We start from the raw sequence: 26,028 nt of genomic DNA on the forward strand, positions 1-26,028 counted from the left end.
GATGGTTCATTGCCAATATCAGAAGCAAACCCTAGCTCATTTCATTAGGCCAATCTAACTCAGTTCCAATTTCATTTGAGAAACTCGTTAAATACATGACACTTCAAGCTTATCTTGTGCCTCCTGGGTGTATACACTTGTGCGTTTACATACCTCATCATATGACGTTCGATAAAGGTCGTACCCAGTGCACAAGGTTCCCGCTTTACGCAGGGTCTGGGAGAGGTAAATGTCGGCTAGCCTTACCCCCATTTATGGAGAGGCTGCTCCCAAGTCTCGAACCCGAGACCTACCACTCATGGGCGAAGGCACTTACCCCCATTTATCATATGACGTTCGATAATAGGATAAAATCTCTGATACTATTGGCAAAGTAATTTACAAATCATTAAAAACATAGTGGTTATTAGCCTATTAATGAGAAAAACTTGTATGCCACTCCCTACATTAATTCAGGTCCACCAAAATGAGCCAATGTGAGGCACGATTGTCTAGGTCTCTCTTATTTGTGTCTTGGGCAGACATACTATTTGACGCGAAGGGGCGCACCTAAGAATATCTCATGATACTAGATAGAGAGAGATTCCACCACATTCTTTGTTACGCCATATTGATATTCAGAAACAATAAGACAATATTATGTGAGAAAATCAAAACACACGACACTGATGATGTTCGAAAATATAGGTAAGTCAAATCTTCAAATTAAATACTGGCCAAGTAATGCACAAACGCTGATTTTTTATTTTTTTTTTTGGAAATCAGGATATAACAATATCCGGACAAAGATGCCAAAGTATTACAAGGAAAGCCTACACCAAGGCAAACAACCAAAAACTACTAGAAAAGAGTAGTACGAGGAGGTCACAATGTAACCATGACGCCACATCTAATGCTAAAGCGTCCCTCCACGCACAACCAAAAACACTTAGGGGCAGGGAAAACCATCATTACACAAAACATGAATAAGGGAAGATGGGGGTCTGTCAACCCACACATGATCACATACTTCCCTACATCTTCGCGATGCCAAATGATCTGCTGCCGAATTGGCCAGCCTTGAAACCCAAGACCAGTGGCATTCAAGAAAATCCTTTCCCAAACTGCAACACTTGGGGAAGGCATTGGTTTGGCACAAAATTGGTTGGTTATCACAAACATTATCCTAATCCCAATATAATGTAAGGCTAATCAAAACAATCTAGGGTTTAGCTTAGGCATTGGAAGTTGGGCGGTCACCTCTTCAATCCATCCATCCTTGCTGGAACGTTTCAGTGCCAGGATGGAAAGCAAAACGGAGCGTTCTGCCTTTGTTTTTTGGTTTATACAAAATTGTTAGGCCAAAGGCGTGTGGGGCCCACAACATTTGACGTTTGTCCTTGCTTGGTCCATCCAGCCGCCCATGAGCTAATTTTCTCAATCCAACAAATACAAAGTGTCCAAAGTCTCCCCATAAACGAAGCTCCCTCCTACTTTTCCTTTTCCAACACATAGATGATTAGTGACGAGGATGACACACCCATTTCTTTCTTGTCCTATTATATTATTTGAAAAATAATTTCCGCACTCCTGTTTTCTCCTTGCAAAAAGGGTTACAGAATACAAAGAAAGAATGATCAAATCAAGTTTTTTTTTTTTTAGTTATGACTCAACTTTAATCATTTTTTGCTTGACCCTTATAGTTCAAGCGATAAAAAGTTCCGCCCGCACTTCGACTCACTGTACGTGTGAATATGCAGTACATGCCAAGTTGCAATACATACACAAACACATGCTCGGTGATCCTAAGCCGAGTTTAGTGCAGATCTACGAATATCCATATATCTGAAACTCTATACATTTTTGCTTTTTACAACACGATATTCTAAAGTACTTTACTTTAGGACAACTTTCTAATTCTTAAAATAATAGGCCAACCATCCTAAAAAAAAATTGGAAATATTAGGCTCAAAAAAAAAAGAAAAATTAAAATATTATGGGTTTTGGTCAAAAATTTCTATAGCCCTTTTTGTTGGGTCAAGAATACTAACTTTGGGCCAAAATATTAGCCACGCGGCCCACATCTAATGTATTTCCTAATTTGGGTTTTACTAACCCAAACTCATTTAAACGATTTAAAGCGTTTTCGTATTGCCACTTAATACTACGTTCTAGTGGTATTCCTCTTCATTGGTAAGTGAGAGGTTTAGGTTCGATTCTCGCCAAAGACGAATTTGAACCACATTATTGCTAGTCCATTGTGAGGCTAAACTCACTCTCTCCCTTCATGAGTGCAGTTCGTTCGGTAAACTGATCGAGCCTGAGCAGAAATCATTCGGAAATTTCAAGACTCAACCCTTTTCATTCAAATCATTCTACTTCACTATACATATTCCCACGTGTTACAATTCAACAGTCTGCAATGTATCTATGCAAGGCACCTCGTGCTCTTTATACAGAGTACATTAAGAAAAAGAATGGCTGCCAAAGGCAGATTAGTAATGCAGAGCCGGGAAACTGTCCGGGGGTTAAAGCAAGTGGTCACAAAGAATTTAATCCTTTGGTACGCTGTAACGCTTCGATCGTTGAACCTTAAGACTTCACGGCTTCATTCTGGGACTGCTGATCCGGCGAGTTCCTTATCGGTTTGATAATATACAACATCCCCTGTATCACTCACGTAATGATCTTGTTTAAAGCTTCTTACAAGGACTCCCAGTAAGTGAAGCGGGAGAGGCCCCGATTTCTTCGGTTCTCTGTAGTACTTCCCAAGCACGGGCTTAGCCGCCTCCGTCTGGAACGAACAAACGGAAAACAAGCCGAGAATTAAAACGGGGTACACAATTGAATTGATTTTTCGGCCAAGGAGATTAGTTTCAAGGGGTACTCACTGCTTCTATTAAGTTGTAATGTGGGATTTGAGGGAAGAGATGATGTATAACATGAGTCCCGATGTCATGATGGATGTTGTTGATCCAACCGTAATCGCGATCGATGGTTGTCAATCCTCCTCTTAGGTAACTCCATTCCTGTTTGATAGATACAAAACATTTCAGAAGTGCGAAAGCATTTGCATTGTTTGGAGATCTAACAAAATCGAACACTCTACCTTCCCACGGTACCATGGAAGCTTGTCCTCGTGGCCGTGGTGATGCAAGTAAGTCACTAAGTCCAACCACAAGACAAACATCTGCATTCGGAAGCAAATTTCAAAGAAACAGTTGTAAGATGAGAGAAGGAAGACTTGGTAGAGGCATTCGTTTATGCCAGCATTGCAGAAGCAAAAGCATATAGAGACGGAACCTACCCAGTATGGAACACCGTAGAGCTTAAGCACTTGGACAGGACCCATTGTGAAAGACAGACCGACTAGCAGCGCAGCCATTGCTGTCCAACAGGCAGTGGAAGTAATGATATCTTTCCCTTCATTAGGGAGAAACAGTTCGCTGTTTGGATTGTAGTGAGAGCCATTCTTTCCCGGACTTCGATTCCACTGTGATTGAAATCAGCATATACCAGAAGACATCAGAAAAAGACATCACAAACTCGTTGTTCATGTAAGTAACGAAGAAGTGAGGAAGCGGAAGGCTCACCAGATAGAAAGGATAAGCAAGCATGGGGAATGGCAAGGTGAATCTAAATATCTGAGTCATCTTATCCAAACTCTTGTAAATTTTCTCAGGCAACTGCAAAACCAGATGAGACTAATTACGAGCGAAATAACTTACTTCTTCGAAGTTAATGAAAAACAAATCTAGAGGATGAACAATTTGATACGCCGAATTAAGAACAGAGTTAGACACAAACGGAAACTCACCGGATGCCAAGACTCGTCATTTTCGACGTGTCCATGGTTCTGATGATGAGTTCTGTGGCTAATTCTCCTGTGACAGTAAATGGCCAAATTGTTACTGTGCAAGTTTTGTTACATGTCTGGACAGGATTATATTTTCTGAAAGAAAACTAACCATCCATGGTATGGGACAAGGATTGAAGAATGAAGAAGATGACCAACCACGCTATTCAGTTTCGGATTATTCGAGAAGCTTCCGTGGCCACTGCACAAACAAAACAACAAACAATTCACATCAATCGGCTAAGAAAAACTGCAAAAAAATCCACATTGCAAGCAGAACGAGCATTCAAATATTATTTGTTTTCTAACAGCAACATAGACGACGATTCAAACTTGAGTGTGAAAGCCTCGGCCAACTAACCTAAACCAAGAAGCATACAATTCAAGAGGCACTGAAATCCTGAATTAAGTGCACATTTTTGTTCCCGGCCCCTTAAGTGGTTGTAAGCATCGTTAATTGCAAATTAAATGAGTGTTATTTAAACTGAAGAATTTACAGCACAAATCTCGAAACTTAAACTCAATAATTAACGTAGAAAAATACACTCAACTAGAAGAACGTGTAAAAATTAATACTTCAACAGAAAGAAAGCAAACTTTACGTACCAATCATGTCCAAGAACAAAGAGAGCCCAGAACATGGTGCCCTGAGCAACCCAGTAGAGAGGCCAAACAACCCAATTGTTAAAGTAGGCTGCAACAGCCGCCATCCCAAAAACCACCGCCACATCTCTGACCACATAGCTCATAGATCTCCAGGGGTCCTTAACCCAGCAATGCTTTGGAATGGCAGTCCTGATGTCACCCAAATTGAAGGGGGGAGGGGCACCGGGGTCGAATCCACCACCGTCTCGAACCCCATGTGTGCTCACTCTCCCATTATCTTCCCCGTCCACGGATGGGACCCTCAATGGGGCACTCACATTGAGTGACCATTTTGCCTCTCTGAACCCAAAAGGATTGGTGCTTTTGGAGGTGGGAAACGGCCGGAGGGAGGAAGGAACGGTGGGTTTTGACGGGTGGGCGTTTCTGGGATGTGGATAGAATTTAGGAAGAGGTTTTAGGGTGCATTCTGAGAGGACCCAAGTCGCCATTGAGAGACCCAGATGGGGAAAATGCAGAAAGATTTGAGCTTTCAGGTCGGATTGGATGGCGGAATTGAGTGTGGAAGTGGAACTAGTCGGTCATAAAAAGGAGGAGGAGGAGGAGGATAACATAAGGGCCTTACTCCTCCACGTCCAAATACAACTTGTGCTTCTTGTTGCTCGTCCTCTTCTCTCTCTCTCTCTCTCTCTAGGACTATGCAAGTTGCAACTGTTTCTCTCCCCTCCTCTGTTGGTGGATGGTAATAAAATGGATTCTGCGTTAAAAGCTTATTTTGTTTGGAGAGTTTGGTTTTGTTTATATATTGGATGTTGGTGGTATGCGTACAAACAAATTAAAAATTTCTAAGTTTTTTTTTAGTACAACGATATATTTTTACATTAAGGGCATGAGGAATTTGGTTAAGACACACAATAAACAACCTAATTTGGTATCGAATTCGCCATTTACGAGATTCGAATATAATATCTCTCACTTATAAATAAAAAGAAATATCACCGACGTAGTACTAAGTAGCAAAAAATTGCAAGTTAGAAAGGCAAAAAAGGAAAAGAAAGATGGGAATTTTAGATGGGAGGCAAAAGAGAGATGTTGATTGGACAGCGGATCCAAACAAATGTGAAATAATGCTGGGAGTGGACGCGGTCAAAATCTGGCTCCTGTTGGTGGACAGATCTTTTGGTGTCCGAGAAACAAGATCCGTTACATCAAATTATAATAATATAATTAATTAAATAAATTTAAAATGTTAATTAATCATATTACGATAGTTGATGTACTAAATTATTTTTTTGACACATTTAAAAGTTTCTTGTGGTGCAGTCGTGTGATTTTCGTTTGTTCTTTGTCAAATTCGTTTTTGCCCTTATGAATTATTAAAAGTCAATTTTAATTTGTCGTTTTTCAATAATTGAAATCGCAGCGTGACACACATGAACGATATTTTTTCAGTTGAAATATGGATCGCCAATTTTCACATGGCCGGTTCGACCAACCAAGTACTAAACCGTCCTAGTATTATAATTGACCCGACCGTCCTAGTGTTATGATTAAAGGTGTTCGGTGAGTAAAACGTGGACGACAAATCAAATGTCAGACCAAATGAATTTTAGACCCAAGGATAAAGTAAATGGATAAATCAAAGAATCAACCGCATGCGGTTCGTGCACATGTTTTTTGCTTTTTGTTGAGTCCTTACTCGTTTTTGTCGGAAGAGGACGGTTGATGCAAGAAATTGGACCAACGTATTAAGCAGTAAAATCATAATCGCTCACAATATAATACGGTTTAAGCGGTTCATTTGTAATTATTAATCATTAGAAGAAAAAAAACGTACAATTCAAACACAATGGTATATTTGGTCTGGTTATGATTTTACCATCTAACACGTTTGATTAAATTTCACACACCAAGAAGTTGACTGTCTATGACTCCATTGCGTGTGCTCACGGTAGAAGTTTTGAATAAATGTATTGCTGTGTATTTTGATTTAAGTTATTTTCTTTCTAAGATGTGGAATAGAATAACTCAGTTGAAGTGTAACGAACATACGTCTGTAATGCATTGTATGTTCCATAATAGTTCACATTCTTATACCCCTTTCCGGGAGTCAATGACTAATCATAGCTATCACCTTGACACCAAAGAAGAGTTTGACTCAATCCTTTATTTCTATCCTAGTTGATCCTGATTCGACTTGTTCAAGACCACAAAACCAAACTGAACCCGAACATTTTAGCACGTTAATTTTATACAAATTCCAGAACCCCGAAGAAAAGATAGCAATGATTTACAGGGATAGACACAATATAAGAAAAGTACTAGCAATTTATGTACAAAAAATACAGATTGTGGCAATGCTGGATCAAATGCATCAGTAGAACGTGAGAAAATAAAAAATTAGAATGTGCATAGTAGAACGCTCAATCGGGGTACCTTTCTTGAACCGGAAGAGCAAGATTCAGATAAATCTTGATGAATACGTATAAGCACTGGTAACCGATTGATGTCAGCTCGTCATATTTGCCACCATTTTCGATTTTCCATTCTCTTGGCGAGCTCCCTTGCCATTGACGCGAAGTCCTCAGCTCCGCTTCGCAGTTCTTCTGAGTTTTGGCTGAGTTTCTGGTGTGTGCAAAGAAGACATGCTCATCAGCAGATGAATCATGAATTGTGTAGTGACGGAAACAAAATTACACAACGCAAGGATTCTCAATGCCGTGGAATGTGAATGCATCTTTTGTTAGAACAGCGAAAGATAGTAAGACAAGTAAATCCTATGTCAGAATTTGGGATTGCTAGCGTAACATATCCGTGCCATTGATGTTTGTGGACTTCACAGTAAGTCCTACACTCATCAACGGCTGAAATAGATAGCGTCATGTGCCTGTGACTGACTAACGTTAGCATAATTTGGGATCTGAGGCCTCCATTAAAAGAAACTTGTACCTCAAGTTTTTCCTGGCGTTCTGCAAGCTTATCTCTCGCAAGTGCAGCTGCTGCACCTGCAGACACATCCTGAAACAATCGACCACGTTAGAACGTAATCCCCATTTGTTGTCTACGCTTTGTATAGCCATGAAGTCTCTTGAAATACTCATAAAATATTCAAGAAGTACTAAATCTTTTTGTGGAAACAGTAGTTAAGTACCCCAATGTCTCTATATTTAGCCTTGATTTCTTCAGCTGTCCTCATTTTTGGTTTTGTATCACTTGTCGCACCTTCAAATAATCTTTCCTTCTCTGTTCCCTTGTCTGCGAAGAAAACACCGGGGCATCAAGTCAAGACCACTAAAAAAAGTTTCGACCTAGAAAATACAACGGTTATACCTTTATTTTCATTCTTGTTCTTCTCAATTGAAGAAGGGGGAGCAGGTCCATCAATTATGAGAGGTCCGTCAATTACAAGATCGTCTGCACCAAAACAGTTAGACTACGATTACAAAGAGGATGGAGGTAGAGGTAAAAAGGATTAAAACAAAAGATAGTTAACCTATATGAAGCTCCAGAATTTCTTGATCATCCTTCCCATCTTGGGAAGGTTTTAAAAACGGCGGACTTGAAAATAAGCTCTCTAAATTCTCACAATACTTCTCATGATTTGCTGGGTGCATGTCTTGCTCCGCTTTACCCGCTTTTAAGCCCTTGATGATACCGCCTAAAATACCAGGGACACCAATCTGTTGCTAACAAGATGTTCAGGCTCAGCAATAAATTATACCTTCACCACAAAAAAAATGATAAACAGAGCTTCAAGCAACACACTGCAACCTGTTTCTGGCTAACAGATAAACTAGCAATGACATCCGTAGCAGCTGCAATCACTTTATCGTGAAGACAAGGCAACGATTCAGGAATCCTAAGCCAACCAAAATCCAATTGGAAGTATGATTTGTATCAAGTGCTTTGAATAAATTTGCAATGAAGTTATCATTTGAAGCTTAAGGAATGCACACGTACACAAACACGACTATATGAGAGCGGGAGGAGGCTACCTGAAGTCATTTTCATGGGACAAAAGAGATACACAAGCTAATTCACACCCATTTACCTAAAAAGATAAAAAAGAAGTTTGAAGGTTAGAGAGTGCAGCACAAAGCTATAAATTGGAGGTGCAGAATACAAGTGCCTGCCACTGGGAGACCGATGGTTTTCAAGAAAGTTTGGATTGTGAAGCAGATGATTTCCAGTGGCATATAATATACTACAGAAAAATACCGCGTGCTTATACAAAATGAAGAAAGAAACTGACCAGAATAATTTGCCCATGATCAGAGGAGCAGATTGTCTTGTCCATGTTGGTCTTGAAGTTCCATCTCAGAATCGACATTAATGAAAATCCTCCCACCACTTCAAGATTTGGAAAAGACCTGTTGATCGATGGCCAATCTTTATGATACAAATATTGTTCAAATCATATGATAAAACACATTGGTGCCAAATGCATAAAACTTCCCCGCATATGTGCATTCGGTGATCAAAGTAATATCAGGTTACACAGCAAAAAGAACTTGAGAAGCAAGTGCGAGTGCTTCACCTTATTTCAAAAACTCCTGTCTGATAGAATACAACCAGTCCACCATCTTTCCCGTCTTTCTTGAAGGCTGTAGTCCAGCAACATGGTTTTGCAAGGTCCACCTTCTGAGTGGAGTTACTGTCACCCTGGAATTAAGGCAATTTCACTTATTGGTAAAAAGAGATACGGAGATGTTCAACACTAAAATGATAGCCTAAAGGCACCTCAATCACAGACTTCAATGAGCACATCTGTAATGCATTATCACAACAAAGTAAAACAGTTGTGTTCGTTGATCTCTGCACAAAATATGCAGTTTTGCTAGTGGTGTCCTGCTCAACTTCCGGCTGCGTGCTTGCAGGGTCGGCATCATTTTGTGCATGATCCTTTTTAGCTTCAGTTATCTGAGAAACGTCCAACGATTGCTTTGCACTTGGAACATCACATAAAAAATCGCCATCCTCTGCATAAAGACAGTTCTCAGAAAGCCAAATCTATGTTTTTGTTATTCTAGCATAACACCCCCACCCCCATCAATCCCCATCCCCAAAAAACCAAACAAACAAAACAAAATCAATGATTGGAATGAAATTACTCACCAAAAATGTACATTGAAACCGCAGTGAGCTCCTTTTTTAAATTCATAGTCCAAGAGCTAACCATATTGCCAGAGGCACCGTCTATAACAACAATATGCGCATTTCTAGTCATAACGATTATCAACCCATTTCCAGGATCATCCAAACTCTTGGACGCAGAGTCCTCTGGACAATGTGATGTGTTACTGGTATCTGAAAATGATTTTACAGCCAGACAGGTGACTGGGGAACTTGAGTTGGATACACTGTCTGTAAGAAACAAAACTGACATTGTACTAATATCAAGCATCGCAACCTGTATTATGACATCAAAAAAATGAATTCTTGAAATTTATTCATTTGAAATTAACATCCAATCTAAGAACGTAATTGTAGTACAATAAATTTGAGAAGACGATTCTCACCCGGCCACATTCAAAACCCACAGCAAGTCGGCCTCCAAAGTTTGCATATTGTAGGATGCATATAGGTGAATCAAGAATAGAAAACATGGCCGTGCACTGAAGCCCCTTTCCTTGTTGTAAATTTTTAACTGCAACCAGCACCGCTCTTATTAGAAAATGAAACCACAACAACAACAAAGCCTTTTCCCACTAAGTGAGGTCAGCTGTATGAATCCTAGAACGCCAGCACTGCTCTTATTAGAAAATGAAACCGATCCACTAAATTTAAAATCAACGGAATAACAGAGACATCTGTAAATATAAAACCTCCTGCTATTTAAACGCAATAATAGAGACGTCGGCACACAGTTAATATATATGTAAGCCCAACCTTCCTTATCAGTTTTTGTCACAAAGTGCACTCTGGTCTCTTCTGAACCACCTATTAGGTTATAAAGACGAACCTACACAATCTCAAACAAGAACAGAATCACTAAAGTATAAAATTAGGATGACCTAGTAGAAAGGCATCCATAAGATCAACTAAATCTTACCAGACCGCTATCGTCACCAACAGCTAGCCCTATAGTAACAGAACAGAAATCCAATGCTGATACCTTTGCACTTGCGCCCGTAGATCTGATTCCTTTTACCTTCCATTCATATTAAACAAGATAAAATGATTCTGAAGTTTATTCTCGAATATATCATGCAAAAACTGCCTGTGACAGCATACCAACCTCAGGTCCTAAATCACAGTTAAGTGACAGAGCTGGATATGTGGCATCCCATATCCGAACTGATCCATCTTGGTATCCTGCTATATACAATCTCTCGACGTGATAATCTTCAGCAGTACAAAGCTGGCTGGGAATACCACCGGTCAAAGGCCACTTTTTACCACCGGTTGTTGAAGCGTATTCCACGTTAATCTTTCCAACTAAGACTTTCTAATGGCCAAAGACATACAAAGTTAACTAATTCATTCTAATGGCCAAATACGTATAAAGTTAACTAATTCAGAAATAAGGAAAAGAAAAAGAAAAAAATTGAATTGTGATCAGAAACTCAAATACCCTCGAGAGTTTCTTGTGATAAAAACGTATAGTACCTTAGAAAAAACTGAGGAGTATTCCTCATCTCTATGCACCAGAGAAAGCTTTGCAACTGTCATATATGGTTCAATAGTGGGTAAGAACACAGGATACTGCACTGCTGGAACAGCAGTCTTCTCCTTTTGCTGAGACATTAAGGCCAACAAGCAAGCCTTGTCATAGACATGCAGTTGTCCCTGATTTGTCAAAACAAATAGCAATGTGCCACTATTCTCCGTTGCACCAGCAGTCGGTAACAAAACTATATCCGCAAATGAACCATTAAGTTTAAGGTCTGTACGGCCAACGCATTTCAGGCTTTCTATTCCTGAAGACCAATCAAGGCTCAGAACCTGTGAATGAGAAAAGAAACTAATATGTAACAATTATACTAATTATCACAAGAAAAACTGCATAACTAACAAAAAAAACGGAGTAAACAAGCTCATCTGGATCAACACCGTACCGTCAGAACTTCTTGAGATCCAATGTCATCACCACCATAGACAAAGAGTTGGCCCCTATGATGATTATCTAACCTATTTGCAGACCAGTGTAAAACAATGACAGGGAGTCTTCTATCACCGGATGATAACTGTAGCTTTGCAACATTATTATCTAATTTTTCGGATTTCTGATCCTTGGTAGAGGCAGCAGTTGATAAGTCCCAAAGCATTATATCACCATCTACATAGCCAACGGCAAGAATCGACCCATTGTCAGATACCCAACAAAGAGAGCTTATTTCTTTCTCCACCTGCTTGCTTTCTTCTGTAGCATCAGAAAGCTCCTTTGTTGTGTCATCTGGAGAATTAGTAACTGCCTTTTCCTTCACTTTCAGGTCCTTGGAACCTCTAACAAGAACAACTCGGTCCTCGGAAGCATCCCAAATAATGATGAGCCCATTCTCATATGCCATTACCAATCTGCAAAAGAACACATTTATGAATCCATATTTAATTAATGGAAGCGGTAACATGTATGCAGGTGTGAATAGTTATATGGTCGTAGCTTGTATGTGTGCATGCAAATATATGTTTGTGTGCACTATATGTTCATATTAGGAAATAGTTTGAACATTTGGCATTGCTTTGTAATGAAAAGCCAAGATCTAGGTATAGTATCTTCACATGATTTTTCTTGCCTGTTTCCCAGAGAACCAGGTTGGTGGAGAACTCCGACAACAGAAAGATGATCAGGCACTGACATTCCAGCTGCTTCTGCAAAATCAGTAATTAACTCAGCATTAGGATACAGTAGGCATATGAGTTTTTCAGTACATGAAACTACGGCATCAGTGAATTATAAGAGCTTAAGCAATTACCGGCTATGAAATTTGCAGTAATATAGTACGGCAGTAATTTTATTTTTCCATCTTCAACATCATACTTCAACACAGAGACCATTGCATATTCGCTTCCAATATACCTGGCATAACGATAGCGCAATGTTAAATTCCTTTGCCAAGTTTCACTTCGATTTTCAGCCAATTACTGTCAACTGGTTACACAGTACAATAATAAGCTTTACAACTGCTGTACATGTAATTAGTGCCATATATAACAGAGAACGAAGTTATATTGCATTCCCACTGTAAAGAAGAAGCCATTCGCCTCTGTTCCAAATCCCAAACCTGCCAACATCAATAACCTATTAAACCTATCAATATTGTCAGTATATACTATATGAACACGAAAAATGCAACATATAATACAAGGGTCAAGGTGAAAAAATAGATAGAAATCTTAAAGGTATCGGATAATGCCTGGTAGCAGACGTCGGTTTTTTATAATAAAATTGGATAGCTTAAGAAAAAGCAATACCTGAATTTCATTTTCACTTGAGACACTGGCTAGAAAACCCTGATTTTGCAGGAACTGCAGAAATACACAAGGAAAACACGAACTACAAATAGTTAGAAACGTGCGAGATCCCATAAAATTTTGAAATATTTCTCAACGGAAACTAGGCCTCTTGAGGTGGAGCATGAAGACACTTTAAAGTAGGATTGGATTCGGTTTCCTTTTGGAAGAACGATAGCTAAAGTCTTTGTGAGCAAGGACTAGAAATAAAAATAATATACCAATTGCTTCTTGCTTCAAAACTTACTAACCTCTAAGTTTTTAAAGGGCAGCGGCTTTGGAGATGTAAGAAGCCCTTCGATATTATCACCACCGATCACTTTTATCCTACCATCCCTACATTCAATACACAATGAAGTCAACTTCAAGTTAACAAGCTCCCACATTTTGTATGTAACACTCACTTCTTTCTGGTATTTTGAAGGAAGACACTACGGCATCATAAAAATGGACTCTTGAATTTGAACCAGAAACGTTGCAGAGGCTCATGCAAGCAGAATACTGATTGGACATGTATAACATACTGAAATTCGAAAGCAGGCATTGTCTATAACATATGTTAACTCACAGTGTTCCGATTGCCAACAGGCTTTGTGTGCGATCAACTGCGAGAATGGACGAAGTAGATGGGATCCCATAGTGAACAACGACACGAGGATCCAAATCCGCTTGTGTAACCCTTGCCTGAGGCACATTATGCCAGATGAACAATATCAAAAATGCTTCACCACAACAATTACATATTATACAGTTTCAATTACAAATGCGGTAAGCATTCGAAAGCAATTTAGACGATTTTCATTTCGATTTGTTTAGAAACTACACTAATTCAGCATTTAACGTCTCTCCCTATCAAATTTGATCTATGAGATGAGCTCATTAGCTCTGTTTCTCCTTCCAAATTCTTCTTTTTTTCGTGATTAAAACTTAAAATTATTTCATAATTCTAATTTGATCAGCTTCCATTGTAGCACGTCAATTAATTTCACTCCGAAAACAATCAAATTACAAATAAAAATCAATTTTTAACGAAATGCGATTTAGGAAAAAAAAAACTCGAATTCAAATTACAACGGAAAATTATGGAGAGAGTACCTGCGAATTTGGTGGTTGCTGTGAAGATTTGTTGAAGAGCTTGGCAAACATAGTGATGCAGCGACGAGTTTTGGATGGAGCGTCAGCTTCTGTATATTCTTCGTCTGAATTTTGCTGAAAAAACGAAGGGAAAATATGGTTTCTTTTGGTTCGGCTTCTTCGTTTCAGGTGCGGTACGGACGACGATGCTGGCGCGCCACGTAGAGGATGTTTATTGGGAATTGTGTCTTGCAATGGACGGTGATGCAAGGAGGGAGGAGGACTCACGGACCGTCGGATTAGTAAAGTTCTTGCTATGATTGATTTCAGATTAAAGGCGTTTATATGACTCACACCTTCATGACATCATATTTCGTTTTGAGAAATAAAATGTTTTTTTTTTTTTTTAACGGATATGATCTTCAGATGAAATTCTTTCACGGGAGAACGCAAGCAATATCTCTAATAAAATAAAAATATATCGATCATAAATATCTAATCATGATCACAATGATCACGAAATGATGCCCTTTGTAATTACTATTTGGTTTTCATGGATTAGACATAACTCCTTTGTAATTACTATTTGGTTTTCATGGATTAGACATAACAACTTTTTTTTCGACAAAAATAAAAGGCACAACTACTTTCTCTTTCCCTTTTCCTCTTCCGTCTTTTTACTGAGATAAACACCATCCAATCCAATTAAGAGAATCATGTAGCATTCAAAATAATGTTTTCCTTTGCATTTGTTAAGATGTTCTTTATTTTTTTATAGGAAAATTAATGAAAATGACTTTAAAATTTTGAGTTTTAACGATAAGGACAAGATAAATGACAAAGTGAATAGTACTATGATTGATTTTTTAGTGTAAAAATATGATTTTTCATTAAAGTAAACAGTACCGAAAATTTTTCGTTAAAGTTCTATTTTTTTTTTGCCAAATTGTAGATCCAATATAATCTTGTTGGGCTAATGAGGCTGACAAAAAGCATGATAACCTAAACCCCTATCATAAACAAAGGATTTAACATCAATGTTCATTTTCTGTGAACATGTTAACTTGTTATTCACACATCATTATTAACCTCTCACACACTTCTCTGAATTTTCAGTCGTACGATCGAATAAATTAAAGAAGATCAAAGAATAAAAACATTAATAAAAATGTATGAGAAATAAAAATATGTGTGTGGATAACATTATTCTTACCGTTTAACCAAAACTCAAGCATAAGCATTACCTCCCATATATCTGAGATATGGCTTTGGGGAACTGTTTAATTATTTAAGTTTTTTTAGGCTAAATGGTGGTATAAGGAGATATTTGATCAGCTTTTTGGTTTTCAGAAACAGGATACGGGTTTTGAGATGATTAATTACTAGTTAATCTCGTACTTTATGAATAAATAAAACCTAAATAGCAGGACGTGTGCGACCTGCCACTACCAGCAGAGGGACATCCCTCACAACAAGGCAGCAAATTGCCATTACACCAGCATAATTATGAAAAGAATATTGATCGTTTGTGATAATATAGTATTCAGATGCAGCAGCACACTCATGCTGTTATGGAATTAAAGCCGGACAAACATTGTACCGTGTATCTAAAAGTAAGAAAGTTTATCACGATGCATGTTATTCAAGATCCTAATATTTTACGTTATTCAATTTTAATTTGAACAGAATATACACATAAATTATTTGAATTTGTAGTCCAAATTAATAATTCGATAGGGAATTTTTTGAAAAAATGTAGCGCACATTAATAGCGTCTAAATGTTCCTTAATCTAGTCATAAATTAAAGAACCTAGCCTCTTTGTATGGATCTCATGCAAAACCAAAACCTATTTCCAAGCCATATTTTTCTTTTGTCAATCCATAGCCAACATAATTTACCATACAAGAATTTGTAATTCTCATTTCTTATTTTTGCATAATTGGTATCTAATTAACAATTTAATTACATCCATTTTATTTGGTCTCCCACTGCCACGTGTATAGATGCATGTTTATAAAATGGACAAGGATTGTCTGCCCTCCTTGTTCCCGTGTCCTTCCGTGCCCTCTTTTTTGTGTGGTCACGGTTAAGCCACGTCAACATTTTATATTATTTTTTTATAGAGATAATAAGATAAAAATAAATAATAATATAAAATGTTGATGCATGTTTATAAAATGGACAAGGATTATCTGCCCTCCTTGTTCCAGTGTCATCCCGTGCCCTCCTGTTTTGTGTGGTTACGGTTAAGCCACGTCAACATTTTATATTGTTTTTTTTATAGAGATAATAAGATACAAATAAATAATAATATAAAATGTTGACATGACTTAATCGTGACCACACAAACAGAAAGGTATAAGAGGGCACAGGAACAAGGAGGGTAGACAATCCTCTCCTTATAAAATCGAGAGAGGCACCACATGATAATGCTGCCCTACAAGAAGTCAGCCTTTTCAAACATCAAAAGACACATCCTCTCAACACACAAGCAACAGCAGCAGCTACCACTGCCACCATGCACGGCGGCGCCACCTCAGCACCACCCCCAACACCCTCCAACAACCTCTTGTCCACCTCAGATGCCGCGACAGCAGATGCCCTCTCGAGGCTCCTCCACCGTCTTCCTCCTACTCTCTCGTCCCTTCCCACACGCCGCTCACCTCCCAAGACGTGTCCACAATCGATCTCTTTCTCCGACGTCCAAGCCAACCCGACCCTCCTCTCCTGCGCTTCCCAACTCGGGTTCTTCCAGCTCACCAACCACCCTATCCCATCCCAACTCGCCAACTAGGCAGAGTCGGAAGCGCTCTCTCTGTTCGACCTTCCTACACCTCAAAAACAAACATCCGTCCCCAAGAGCTGGCCTTTAGGATTTGAAGACGACGACGAGGATAACGGAGACGGACTCGGTCAGTCGTTCTGTTTGGACTCGTCGTGTTCCACCGAGTCGACCGAGTTGTCCTTAACTTCTTTGCGCGAGTTCACTCGTGCTTTGGAGAAAGTGGGGCTGGAGGTCATCGAGCTGCTTTGTAGCTCATTAGGGTTTCAGAACCCACTAGGGAAAGATGACCCGACCCGGTTTTCTACCATGATGTGGATCTCTGAGGGCTTACCAGATAAGAAGTCGCAGACGGCGGGTCGGTTTTACCCGTATGTAGTCGGGTTACAGTACCAAATCCGAAGTAGTCAGACGTACTCCTTGCTGGCGGATTCCGGTTGGCTCTCGGTGTTACCGCAGGTGGATTCAATCATGGTTACCATTGGTGACATTGCTCAAGTAAGTTTTGTTTTAAAACTCCAAATATTACTGTAAGAGACAACAGCCTTAGTCGAAATACATTACAAAGTGGATCCTACAAAATGTGTTTCAAAATGTGTGTCTAAAGCGGATGTTCCAGTTCCTAACCATATATTTATTAAAATGGGAATATTATATATGTGCAGCAGTGGCGAAGCCAGGATTTCTCGGGGGGAGGGGCGAACTTAAAAGAGTGCAAGGTTAAAGAAAAATGGTGATAGTGTCTACGAATTGTTTCATGATAATTATGTGGATAATCAAGCATTCGAAGTCTATATGCAGGGTCTGCAGGAAGATTAACCAATATTTCATCTAATTTAGTGGCATCACTTTGTTGTGATCTACTCGGAATATTCGAATGAGGACTTCTTGGAATATTTGAAGGAGGAAGAGGACTACTCGGAATATTTGAAGGAGAAGGACTACCCGAAATGTTTGAATGATGATTTAAGCATTGTTTCTTATAGTATCATTCAATTACGTAACTGTAAAATGGAAAGAAAAAAAATATCTTAAACTCTTAATCCTAGAGTAAACTATACTATAGTATGCATAATAACTAATCCAACCTAACAATTCAATTAATCAATACCAATACACATACAAATTATTTGATAAATAAAAATTCAATTCAACTAATAATCAAGAATTCAAATTTTTTTTCACCCTAAAAAATATTTTCATATCAATAATCGTAGAGTCATATCAATAAGCAATAACCAATAACCATATTAGTGCATTATCATATGATTCTATACCAATTAACAAAATTCGTATTAAATAATTAATTAGGGTTAAGGATTATAAATTTAGGAAATAAAAAATTTACCTTTGATTGAAGCTGGAAGTCGCGGCTCAGATGAATAGTGACTGGTGTGATGGCTGCAAAAAGCCAACGGGAATCAAGATCAACCTTCCTAACTTTTCCATTCCGTTGGGCTGGGAGTGGGCGTTGGCTACTGGGAGCAAAGCTGCTCTCTCTCTCTCTCTTTGATTGGTGAATGAGAGAGGTTGAAGGGTTTGAGGGAAGTGGGGACACGGGGACATGCATGTGGCGTTTATTTTAAAAATTTTAACTTTTTTTTACCAGGACCAAAACTATGTCGTTTTGGCCTGGATGTTTTAAAAAAAATAAAATTTTGTTGCTGCTGCTGCGCGCAGCAGAAACAGAACATCGGAAACAGAGGGCTGCACCAGTCAGTTTGCCGATGAGGGGAGGGGCTGAACCCAGCTCTCCAGTGGTGTTTTCCGACGAGGGGAGTGGCGGCCGCCACTCCTCGCCCTCACGTGGCTTCGCCACTGTGCAGGTATGGAGTAATGGGAAGTTGAAGAAAGTGAGAGGAAGGCCAGTGGCATGTTTGGGAAACGACTCCAAGCCATCAGGTCGCTGCATATCAATGTCGCTGTTGGTGACTCTTCCCATGGACAGTACATTGTCTCCTCTTCTTCAAATTGCAGCCATTGATGGAAATGACAGAGATGATGATAATGATATGCAGGATATCAAATCGACGGTAGATGTGGGGGTGGCGAAAGAGAAGCAGGAAGGTTCTTTAAGTCATTTTGTCTCGAAGACTATGCTTGGAGAGTGTATCATGAACGCCTATTTTTCAAAGATCCACTGGACAGATATCGTATCAAGAAACAATTTTAATTTAATTTCATAGCTAGAAATGCAGCATGTTGTTGTTTTTTGTTTTTTATTTCTGGGATAAACTCAGCTGTTTTTCATTTGGTAACTCATTGAAGCTTAAATCTATATCTTTTAAATTAGAGATGTTAATACCTTGTCATTTACTTTTCTGATTAAATTTTTAGATCTCACATGCACCAACGGTCCAAAAGTAATTACATACTACTCAACAGCTTTTGATGGAATATGAGAAGATTGAAATGATATATATAAGAGTAATGCTATTCATACCGTGTTTTTATACCACATTTCTATACCACTTAGGTGGCATCTAATGTGATATGGATAGCCACATCATTTGAAAAATTTGCAAAACTCAAGGAAATGAAGGAGAAAGACTCTTCGTATACCACAATCATCATTTAATTAATTATTATTTTTTAATTATCTCTACTAATTAATAAAACTTTCTTTGTCAACCAAAAGAGAGTGAAAAAATAAATTAGTCTTCTATCACAAAAAAAAATGATGGGCAATAATGTAATGAAATAGGTCCAAATTTTTTTTTATTGAAGCATCACTTATATATGATGTTAAAATACCTCCAATATTTATATAAAAAAAACAAAACAAAAAAAAACCGAAAACCGAAAACAAAAACCTCCCACTCCTTCACGTTCTCTCTCTCTCTCCCTCTCTCCTTCTCATTTAAAAAAAAATATGTTTATACACACAAAGTGTGCAGGCAAATGCTAGTTAGTTTATTAAATAATGAACTAAATTTAAAAATCTGATTAATTCAAATGATGTGGTTATCCATATCAAATGTCACCTAAGGTGGTATGAAAATGTGATACAAAAACATGGTATGAATAACATTACTTCCCCTTTTTATTATAAATGTACCCAATTTTTCAATATAAAATCCATTCAAATTTTTTTAATCCATTTTTTTAAATTATATGGGCACATTCTTTTTTGTTGATTTGAGAATGTATCCATGTCAAGTTTAATTGAAGAAATTTACTAAAGACTAATATCTTTTTTTTCATGTGGTTTTTGAAGAATACCCATGTTTTGGTACAATAATTTTTTTTTTTTTGTTAATTTGATGAATGTACCTATTGTGGATGCAAATTTCTTCCTCCTTGATCTTGGACAAGATTGCACATACAAAATAATTTACACCTTAGGTCAAGGCTAAGAGCCTCACGCGCCCACGATGAATGGGGGGGGCTTTGGCCGAAGAACCTCCGATGCCAAAGTTAGAATTTAGAGAGAAAATGTTTGAGAATTTTGGAGAATCTTAGCAAGTGAATGAGAAGTGTCTTTTGGAGAAGAGAATAGGGCTTTTATAGGGGAGTGTGGCCTTGGTGATTCAATTTAGCAATTAATATATTAAGTAGGTATAAATATATTAATTGGCTAATTATCATAATAAAAGAAATGTTTTGGGAGGTTATGGAATGAGGATGGATGAGACAAATTTGAACTTGTTGCCTATTTTAGGTACTTCTGATTTGGTTGATGGATGATTCTCCATTGCTCGCGTGTAGGAAACCTGGTATGCCTCAAGGGTAAATTTGTCATCTTCAACCAAAAATCCACGTGTCGCCTTGTGATTATTTTTGGCTCCACAAATACCCCCACACCTACTGGGCTGCTCATAGGAAAGGGCAACATGTGTAGAGATCTTCTTGCTCTAGGAAACTTATGACTGCTTCCTTTTTTGATGTAGATTCCCTTTTTAATATGAAATTAGATCCTTCTAGGAAAGGGAAATAAATTTCTCTCAAAGCCTATTTAAGTCCACCTTAAGTGGGTTGTTAAATCAAATTTGGAGAGCGATTTATTCTACCCTACAAGAGAGAGAAAGAGAGAGCTTAAAGGATATTTGTTCCCCCTCCTCTAGCAATCTTCTACATCTTGTCCATGCAAAGGACCATCTTTCGTTGCTTTCTTTATCTTCTCTGCGCCGCACCGATGTAAGGAAAACTTAATTCTCCTTGTCTTCTTCTTAGGAGGTACTACCATGGGGCAGCCGCCGGGGTGGTGCGGCACGTCGGCTGGCAGGGGCCAGGAGTCAGCTTGTCATGGCATGGGCTATTGCTTGTGCTGTTCGGCTTGATTGAAGCCAAAGATTAGCTCGACATGGGCCGAGGAAGTAGCGTGGCATGGGCAATGGTTTAGACTACCATGTCTAGGCTGCTAGCCAAAATGAGGAAACTGCTTGAGTTTGATTTCTCAACTGATGTAGATGAAGCAATCAAGGATAAAGCTGCCAAGATCGGAGCTGCTGAAGATGAAGTGTCAGATGAGTGAATTGTTAAATGCAAAAGTGGCTGCTGCCCCTGACCATTTGATGCCTAGTTGATCTTCAAGCATTCGATCTTTTAAGTTATGTGGCATTCTCGCGTTGGAGAGCTTACCCAGATGGGTGTTGGGGAATTAGTTTACCCTTTCGCATTGGAGAGCAATTAATTTACCCTATCGCGCTGGAGAGCAATTAGTTTACCTTATCGCGCTGGAGAGCAATTAGTTTATCCTCTCGCACTGGAGAGCAAACTCATATGGGTGTCGGGGAATTAGTTTACCCTTTCGCATTGGAGAACAATTAGTTTATCCTCTCGCACTGGAGAGCAGACCCTTTTGGGTGTCGGGGAATTTGTTTACCCTCTCGCACTAGAGAGCAATTAATTTATCCTCTCGCACTGGAGAGTAAACTCGTATGGATTTTTAGCAGTCGTTGTGGACAACAGTTGAGCCATGCTTGTGAATAACTTCTTGAATCTTCATTGAGAATAAAGAAATAAATCAACTATGCTGGAAGGCAGAAATTGTATAACAAACTAGATAATCTTCGGCTTGTGAAGCCTTGTTCGTCAAACTACTTGAGACTTCAAACTTATTTGGAAAAAACCCAAACGAGGTTTAGGGGGTGATGGAGACTTCCCATGTTTGTGTAGGCAGTTTTGTTGACTTGTTAAGATATTCGTCACATCGGCCCTCATTTGTCAGCTTCTCAAGATACTGCTTCCACTTCAGGCAGCCGTTGGTAGTGTGGCCTGGTCTTTGATGGAATGCGCAATATTTTGTATGATCCAGCCTGGTAAGATCGCCTTTCATAAGTGGCAGCAGTTCGAACCAAGGTTCGTTCTTGAGCTTGCGGAGAATTTGGCCGATTAGAACTGTGAATTTGGTGAATGTTTTAGGCGATGAGCCTTATCTAGTTGGGGAATGTTCCATGTGTTTCTTTTCCGACTCGTTCTTGTTAGACTGCTTGGCCTTGTCCCATAATGCATGTTTTTCTGCCAAAGCATACAAAGCTGCTAGGGTCAGTTCTTCTCCTATGATCAGTTTTCCGAATAAAGGATGTTCGGCGGGAAGTCCATTTCTGAATGCTGTCGTTGCTTTGTCTTCGTTACAACCAACAATCTTAGCCTTCTCCGCTTTGAATCTTTTGACATAGTCGCGAATTGTCTCCCAAGGGTCTTTTACGATGCTGAAGAGATGGTCGGATGTCCTTTTGATTGAGCGGTTAGACGAATAATCCTTAGTGAAAACAAAGGAAAGTTCGTTGAAACTCTGGATCAACTGCGGCGGCACAGTGTGAAACCAGTCTTGTGCCTCGCCTTGTAGAGTTGCGGCAAAAATTTTGCACATAAGCGCATCGTTGTTCCTATAGAGGATCATGGTACTGCGGTAGTGCTTGAGATGTCGATCTGGATCTTCATCTCCCTTGTACAGAATGAAGTGAGGCATAGTGAACTCGCGAGGTGGATATGTCCGCTTGATCTCATTCGTGAATGGTGACATGCTTATGTTGGTCATGTCTTGTCGAAGTGCATCGTCAGTAGCCTTGTTATGTTGGAAATTATGCAATCGTCAGTAGCCTTGGTATGAGTCTCTCAACTTCTTCTTTAATTTGCCTCTGCTGGGGCAGTGGAACTTTCAGCTGCATCCAATCGTGACCTATGGGTCTAGGCTGCTCTTCTCTATGCTCAACTCGTTCATGTCGCGGCTGCGGTGCATGTGGCATGTACTTGGCAGGCGAACGGACCGTTTGCAGGCTGTCGGTTGAACTTGAGTCGGATTGAGTGACTGTTTCTCTCCGTCTGCCGTGCTGCCTACTCCGATGTAAGGTAGAGAATGCTCCTTGCGAGCCTAGTTATGAATGAACATTTCGCCTGGAAGGTTATCCATGTTGATAATCGAAATGTGACCTCAACTGTGAACGTATGCTCGTCCGTGGGCTTGATTGGGAATGCACGCTCCTCCGCGCGCTAAGACGAAAGTATACGCTATCCCAATGACCTAGGCGAGAGCGTAAACTGCCAGAATGCTTGGAACGTGGCTGGTTAAAGGGTTTTTTGTCGGGACGTTGGTGGAGATGTTCATCTGTCCTTGTCCTACTTCAGGACACCTCGTTCGAGGCATGTTGGATCTCGGTGCGTTGCAAGAGTTGATTCACCAAGGTTGTCTGTTGTGCAAGGGCGCTCGTCAACTCTATGACTTGTCGAGACAAGTGTTGTTCGCCATTTAGATTGGAAGAGCTTTGAAGGAATATGCCTCCTTGAGCAGTGGAAGTGTGGTAGACTCCGGGTGTAAGATTTGAGTTTGGAAATGTCAAATCCGCAAAGAAATGTGGTGAAAATGCCCCCAGCTTGATGGTAGGTCCAGATGGTTGAGATAGTCTTGGGCTGCGGAAGTAGGCTAGGCAAAGGAAGTGGGCTACCTGGAGGAAGTAAGTTGGGCCGCGGAAGTAGGCTGGGCCACGAGAATAGGCTGCTCGGTGGGAGAAGGTTGGGCCGCAGGAGCAGGCTGGATCACAGGAGCAGGCTAGGTCGCGGGAGCAGGTTGGGCTACAGGAGCAGGCTGGGTCGCGGGAGCAGGTTGCTCAATGCGTGGTGCATGCGAATGCGGGGCTTGGGCACGTGCAAGCTTGGATGGCATGGCTTGGGCCATGGTGGAACCTTGTAGTGGTAATGCCACTCTACTTACGACCAAATTTTGCCTCATGGATCTCCGCGATCCCATTTCTTGAGTATTGGAATTTTCACTTATGGAATTTTCTAAATTTCTAGCCATTATATTTTTCTTATACGTTTTATCAAAGAACCTTTGCTAATAAAAAATTAATAAGAACGTATGAAAAATATTCAAATAGACTAAAATATAGAGAAAAAACTTTTTTATGCGAGAGTTTTCTACGAGTATGAATTTCAACTCTCAATGAAAGCACTAATTTGTGGATGCAAATTTCTTCCTCCTTGATCTTGGACAAGATTGCACTTACAAAACAATTTACACCTTAGGTCAAGGCCAAGAGCCTCATGCGCCCACAATGAATGAGGGGGAGTTTTGGCCAAAGAACCTCCGATGCCAAAGTTAGAATTTAGAGAGAAAGTGTTTGAGAATTTTGGAAAATTTTAGCAAGTGAATGAGAAGTGTCTTTTGGAGAAGAGAATAGGGCTTTTTATAAGGGAGTGTGGCCTTGGTGATTCAATTTAGCGATTAATATATTAATTAGGTATAAATATATTAATTGACTAATTATCATAATAAAAGAAATGTTTTGGGAGGTTATGGAATGAGAATGGATGAGACAAATTTGAACTTGTTACCTATTTTAGGTATTCCTGATTTGGTTGATGGATGATTCTCCACTGCTCACGTGTAGGAAACCCGGTATGCCTCAAGGGTAAATTTGTCATCTTCACCCAAAAATCCATGTGTCGCCTTGTGATTATTTTTGGCTCCACACACACACACACACACATATATATATATATATATATATATATATGTATGTATGTATGCATATACACACAATATAATAGAGAGTATATTTTATATTTTGTTATTTTTAATCCCACAAATTATGACTTTTATTTAAAATCTCATTAATATAAACAAATACACATTTCAATTTTTAATTTAAAAATTATAGTAATTTACATTATTACATTAATGTCAGGGACTTCGATAAAAAACTAAAAATAGACAAGGTTTCAATCAAATAATATTGATAGCTATGGATCGCATCAAAAGTATCCCTAATTATAAATACTTGTACTCAAAACATAATTATGTTATATGAGTAGTTTTTTTTTTTAACAAATGATATTCTCTACACTAAGGAGGAGGGGTGAGTTTAGCCTCACAATAAGCTAGCATAATGTGGTTCAAATTCGTCTTTGGTGAAAATCGAATCTAAGACCTCACACTTACAAGTGAAGACAAATATCATTATATTGTAGTACTAAGTGATTATTATGTGAGTATTAGTTGATAAATAGTTGGTAATAGTATGACAAAAAACAAATAATTAATTAAAGTTCTTAATATATATTATTCATGGGTTCTAAGTTCTAACTTCTAATTAATGGTGTCCCAAGTCGGGCATTCGCAATGTTGTTAATTAAAACCCAACCCATTTTTTCACAGAAAGAAGAACCTAATCATTTTTCAGAATTTCATGTTTTATCTAACGCTTGGATTCTATCAAGTCATGATATCTATGTACGAGAGGCGACAGGAGAAGAAAATAGCTAGCTTAACAAGCTTAACAACAGTTTGTAAAAGGAGTGACATACCTGTCATCAAAAGATAAGAGTTGTCAGGATCAATGACATACCTGATATCGTATCTTGACAGCCATCAACTATGGCTTGCTTCTTGCTAGAGAGAGACACAGGAGCTTCTGGGTTCTTTTCTCTCTTTTTCTGGGTCTGGGCTTCTTGCTTCTTCTAGGTTTAGGGGCAGATGAGAGATCAAATTTTCATTTGTTTTATTTTTTATTTTGCCACGTGTTGGCTTTTTGTGATGTTATTTGTTATGATTTCATGCCATTAGATAGGGCATCAACAGGTAGGATTGAACTTGTCTAGGATGGTGTAATCGCTCTTTCTATTTGGTAGCCAAACAGTACTTGGTATTAAACAGTATATTTGTAAGGCGTAAAAGCACATATTTGGTTGCTCGGCAAACAATAAATTGCTTTGTAAAAGTACTATTGAACAAGTGCTGCGACAAAAAACGCTATTTTATTGATTGATAATGCTTTATAGAGTAGCACTTTTAAACGAGGCCAAATCTTTTTTTTTATTCCAAATATATTTATGTA

The 26,028-nt window shown here is 39.0% G+C and overlaps 4 protein-coding genes across 9 annotated transcripts; 1 reads left to right on the forward strand and 3 right to left on the reverse strand.

The window, feature by feature from the left end:
* Positions 1 to 2,280: 2,280 nt before the first annotated feature.
* LOC103417775 (omega-3 fatty acid desaturase, chloroplastic-like) lies at positions 2,281 to 5,479 on the reverse strand. The gene is made up of 8 exons (XM_070819552.1): positions 4,442 to 5,479; positions 3,948 to 4,037; positions 3,797 to 3,863; positions 3,573 to 3,665; positions 3,287 to 3,472; positions 3,089 to 3,169; positions 2,871 to 3,008; positions 2,281 to 2,773 (listed from the first exon to the last, which is right to left on the reverse strand). Exons 1-8 carry the CDS (start codon positions 4,927 to 4,929, stop codon positions 2,588 to 2,590), a joined length of 1,329 nt encoding a protein of 442 aa, XP_070675653.1. The 5' UTR covers positions 4,930 to 5,479; the 3' UTR covers positions 2,281 to 2,587.
* A 991-nt stretch (positions 5,480 to 6,470) lies between these two features.
* LOC103417798 (lethal(2) giant larvae protein homolog SRO77) lies at positions 6,471 to 14,275 on the reverse strand. 6 transcript variants are annotated; one of them, XM_029101903.2, is made up of 24 exons: positions 13,988 to 14,275; positions 13,461 to 13,576; positions 13,144 to 13,228; positions 12,854 to 12,907; positions 12,572 to 12,663; positions 12,355 to 12,458; positions 12,175 to 12,250; positions 11,497 to 11,956; positions 11,048 to 11,383; positions 10,677 to 10,886; positions 10,491 to 10,589; positions 10,328 to 10,400; positions 9,958 to 10,085; positions 9,554 to 9,848; positions 9,179 to 9,417; positions 8,976 to 9,100; positions 8,691 to 8,808; positions 8,434 to 8,489; positions 8,210 to 8,297; positions 7,932 to 8,118; positions 7,769 to 7,852; positions 7,590 to 7,693; positions 7,388 to 7,456; positions 6,471 to 7,063 (listed from the first exon to the last, which is right to left on the reverse strand). In XM_029101903.2, the coding sequence occupies exons 1-24, from the start codon at positions 14,036 to 14,038 to the stop codon at positions 6,956 to 6,958; spliced, it is 3,357 nt and encodes a 1,118-aa protein (XP_028957736.1). In that variant the 5' UTR covers positions 14,039 to 14,275; the 3' UTR covers positions 6,471 to 6,955. The 6 variants fall into 6 exon arrangements, 5 of the variants coding, with proteins under 5 accessions (XP_028957736.1, XP_028957729.1, XP_070675671.1 ...); XM_029101896.2 differs by having other exon boundaries at positions 7,932 to 8,124; XM_070819570.1 differs by having other exon boundaries at positions 12,161 to 12,250; positions 13,988 to 14,093.
* A 2,098-nt stretch (positions 14,276 to 16,373) lies between these two features.
* Positions 16,374 to 19,042, forward strand: LOC103417799 (gibberellin 2-beta-dioxygenase 3). The gene is given in 3 exon segments (XM_008355954.4): positions 16,374 to 17,248; positions 18,577 to 18,756; positions 18,759 to 19,042. Coding segments are annotated over 3 exon segments (1,107 nt in total). The 5' UTR covers positions 16,374 to 16,486; the 3' UTR covers positions 18,924 to 19,042.
* Positions 19,043 to 22,124: 3,082 nt separating this feature from the next.
* LOC103438141 (uncharacterized) lies at positions 22,125 to 22,733 on the reverse strand. The gene has a single exon (XM_008376683.3). The coding sequence runs from the start codon at positions 22,731 to 22,733 to the stop codon at positions 22,125 to 22,127; it is 609 nt and encodes a 202-aa protein (XP_008374905.3).
* Between the last annotated feature and the right edge of the window lie 3,295 nt (positions 22,734 to 26,028).

This window comes from Malus domestica, chromosome 01 (assembly GCF_042453785.1).
Source record: "Malus domestica chromosome 01, GDT2T_hap1".
NCBI lineage: Eukaryota > Viridiplantae > Streptophyta > Magnoliopsida > Rosales > Rosaceae > Malus > Malus domestica.

What these genes read in the sequence shown, in the direction of transcription:
- LOC103438141 (XM_008376683.3), bottom strand. Translation starts at nt 22,733, where the DNA reads ATGACCAACATAAGCATGTCACCATTCACGAATGAGATCAAGCGGACA.
- LOC103417775 (XM_070819552.1), bottom strand. Translation starts at nt 4,929, where the DNA reads ATGGCGACTTGGGTCCTCTCAGAATGCACCCTAAAACCTCTTCCTAAA. An exon ending in ATGACGAGTCTTGGCATCCG is followed by an intron (nt 3,666 to 3,796) that starts GTGAGTTTCCGT and finishes CTGGTTTTGCAG; the next exon opens with TTGCCTGAGAAAATTTACAA. An exon ending in TTCCATGGTACCGTGGGAAG is followed by an intron (nt 3,009 to 3,088) that starts GTAGAGTGTTCG and finishes TCTATCAAACAG; the next exon opens with GAATGGAGTTACCTAAGAGG.
- LOC103417798 (XM_029101896.2), bottom strand. Translation starts at nt 14,038, where the DNA reads ATGTTTGCCAAGCTCTTCAACAAATCTTCACAGCAACCACCAAATTCG. An exon ending in TATCTGTTAGCCAGAAACAG is followed by an intron (nt 8,125 to 8,209) that starts GTTGCAGTGTGT and finishes ACATCTTGTTAG; the next exon opens with CAACAGATTGGTGTCCCTGG. An exon ending in CTAAATATAGAGACATTGGG is followed by an intron (nt 7,457 to 7,589) that starts GTACTTAACTAC and finishes CGATTGTTTCAG; the next exon opens with GATGTGTCTGCAGGTGCAGC.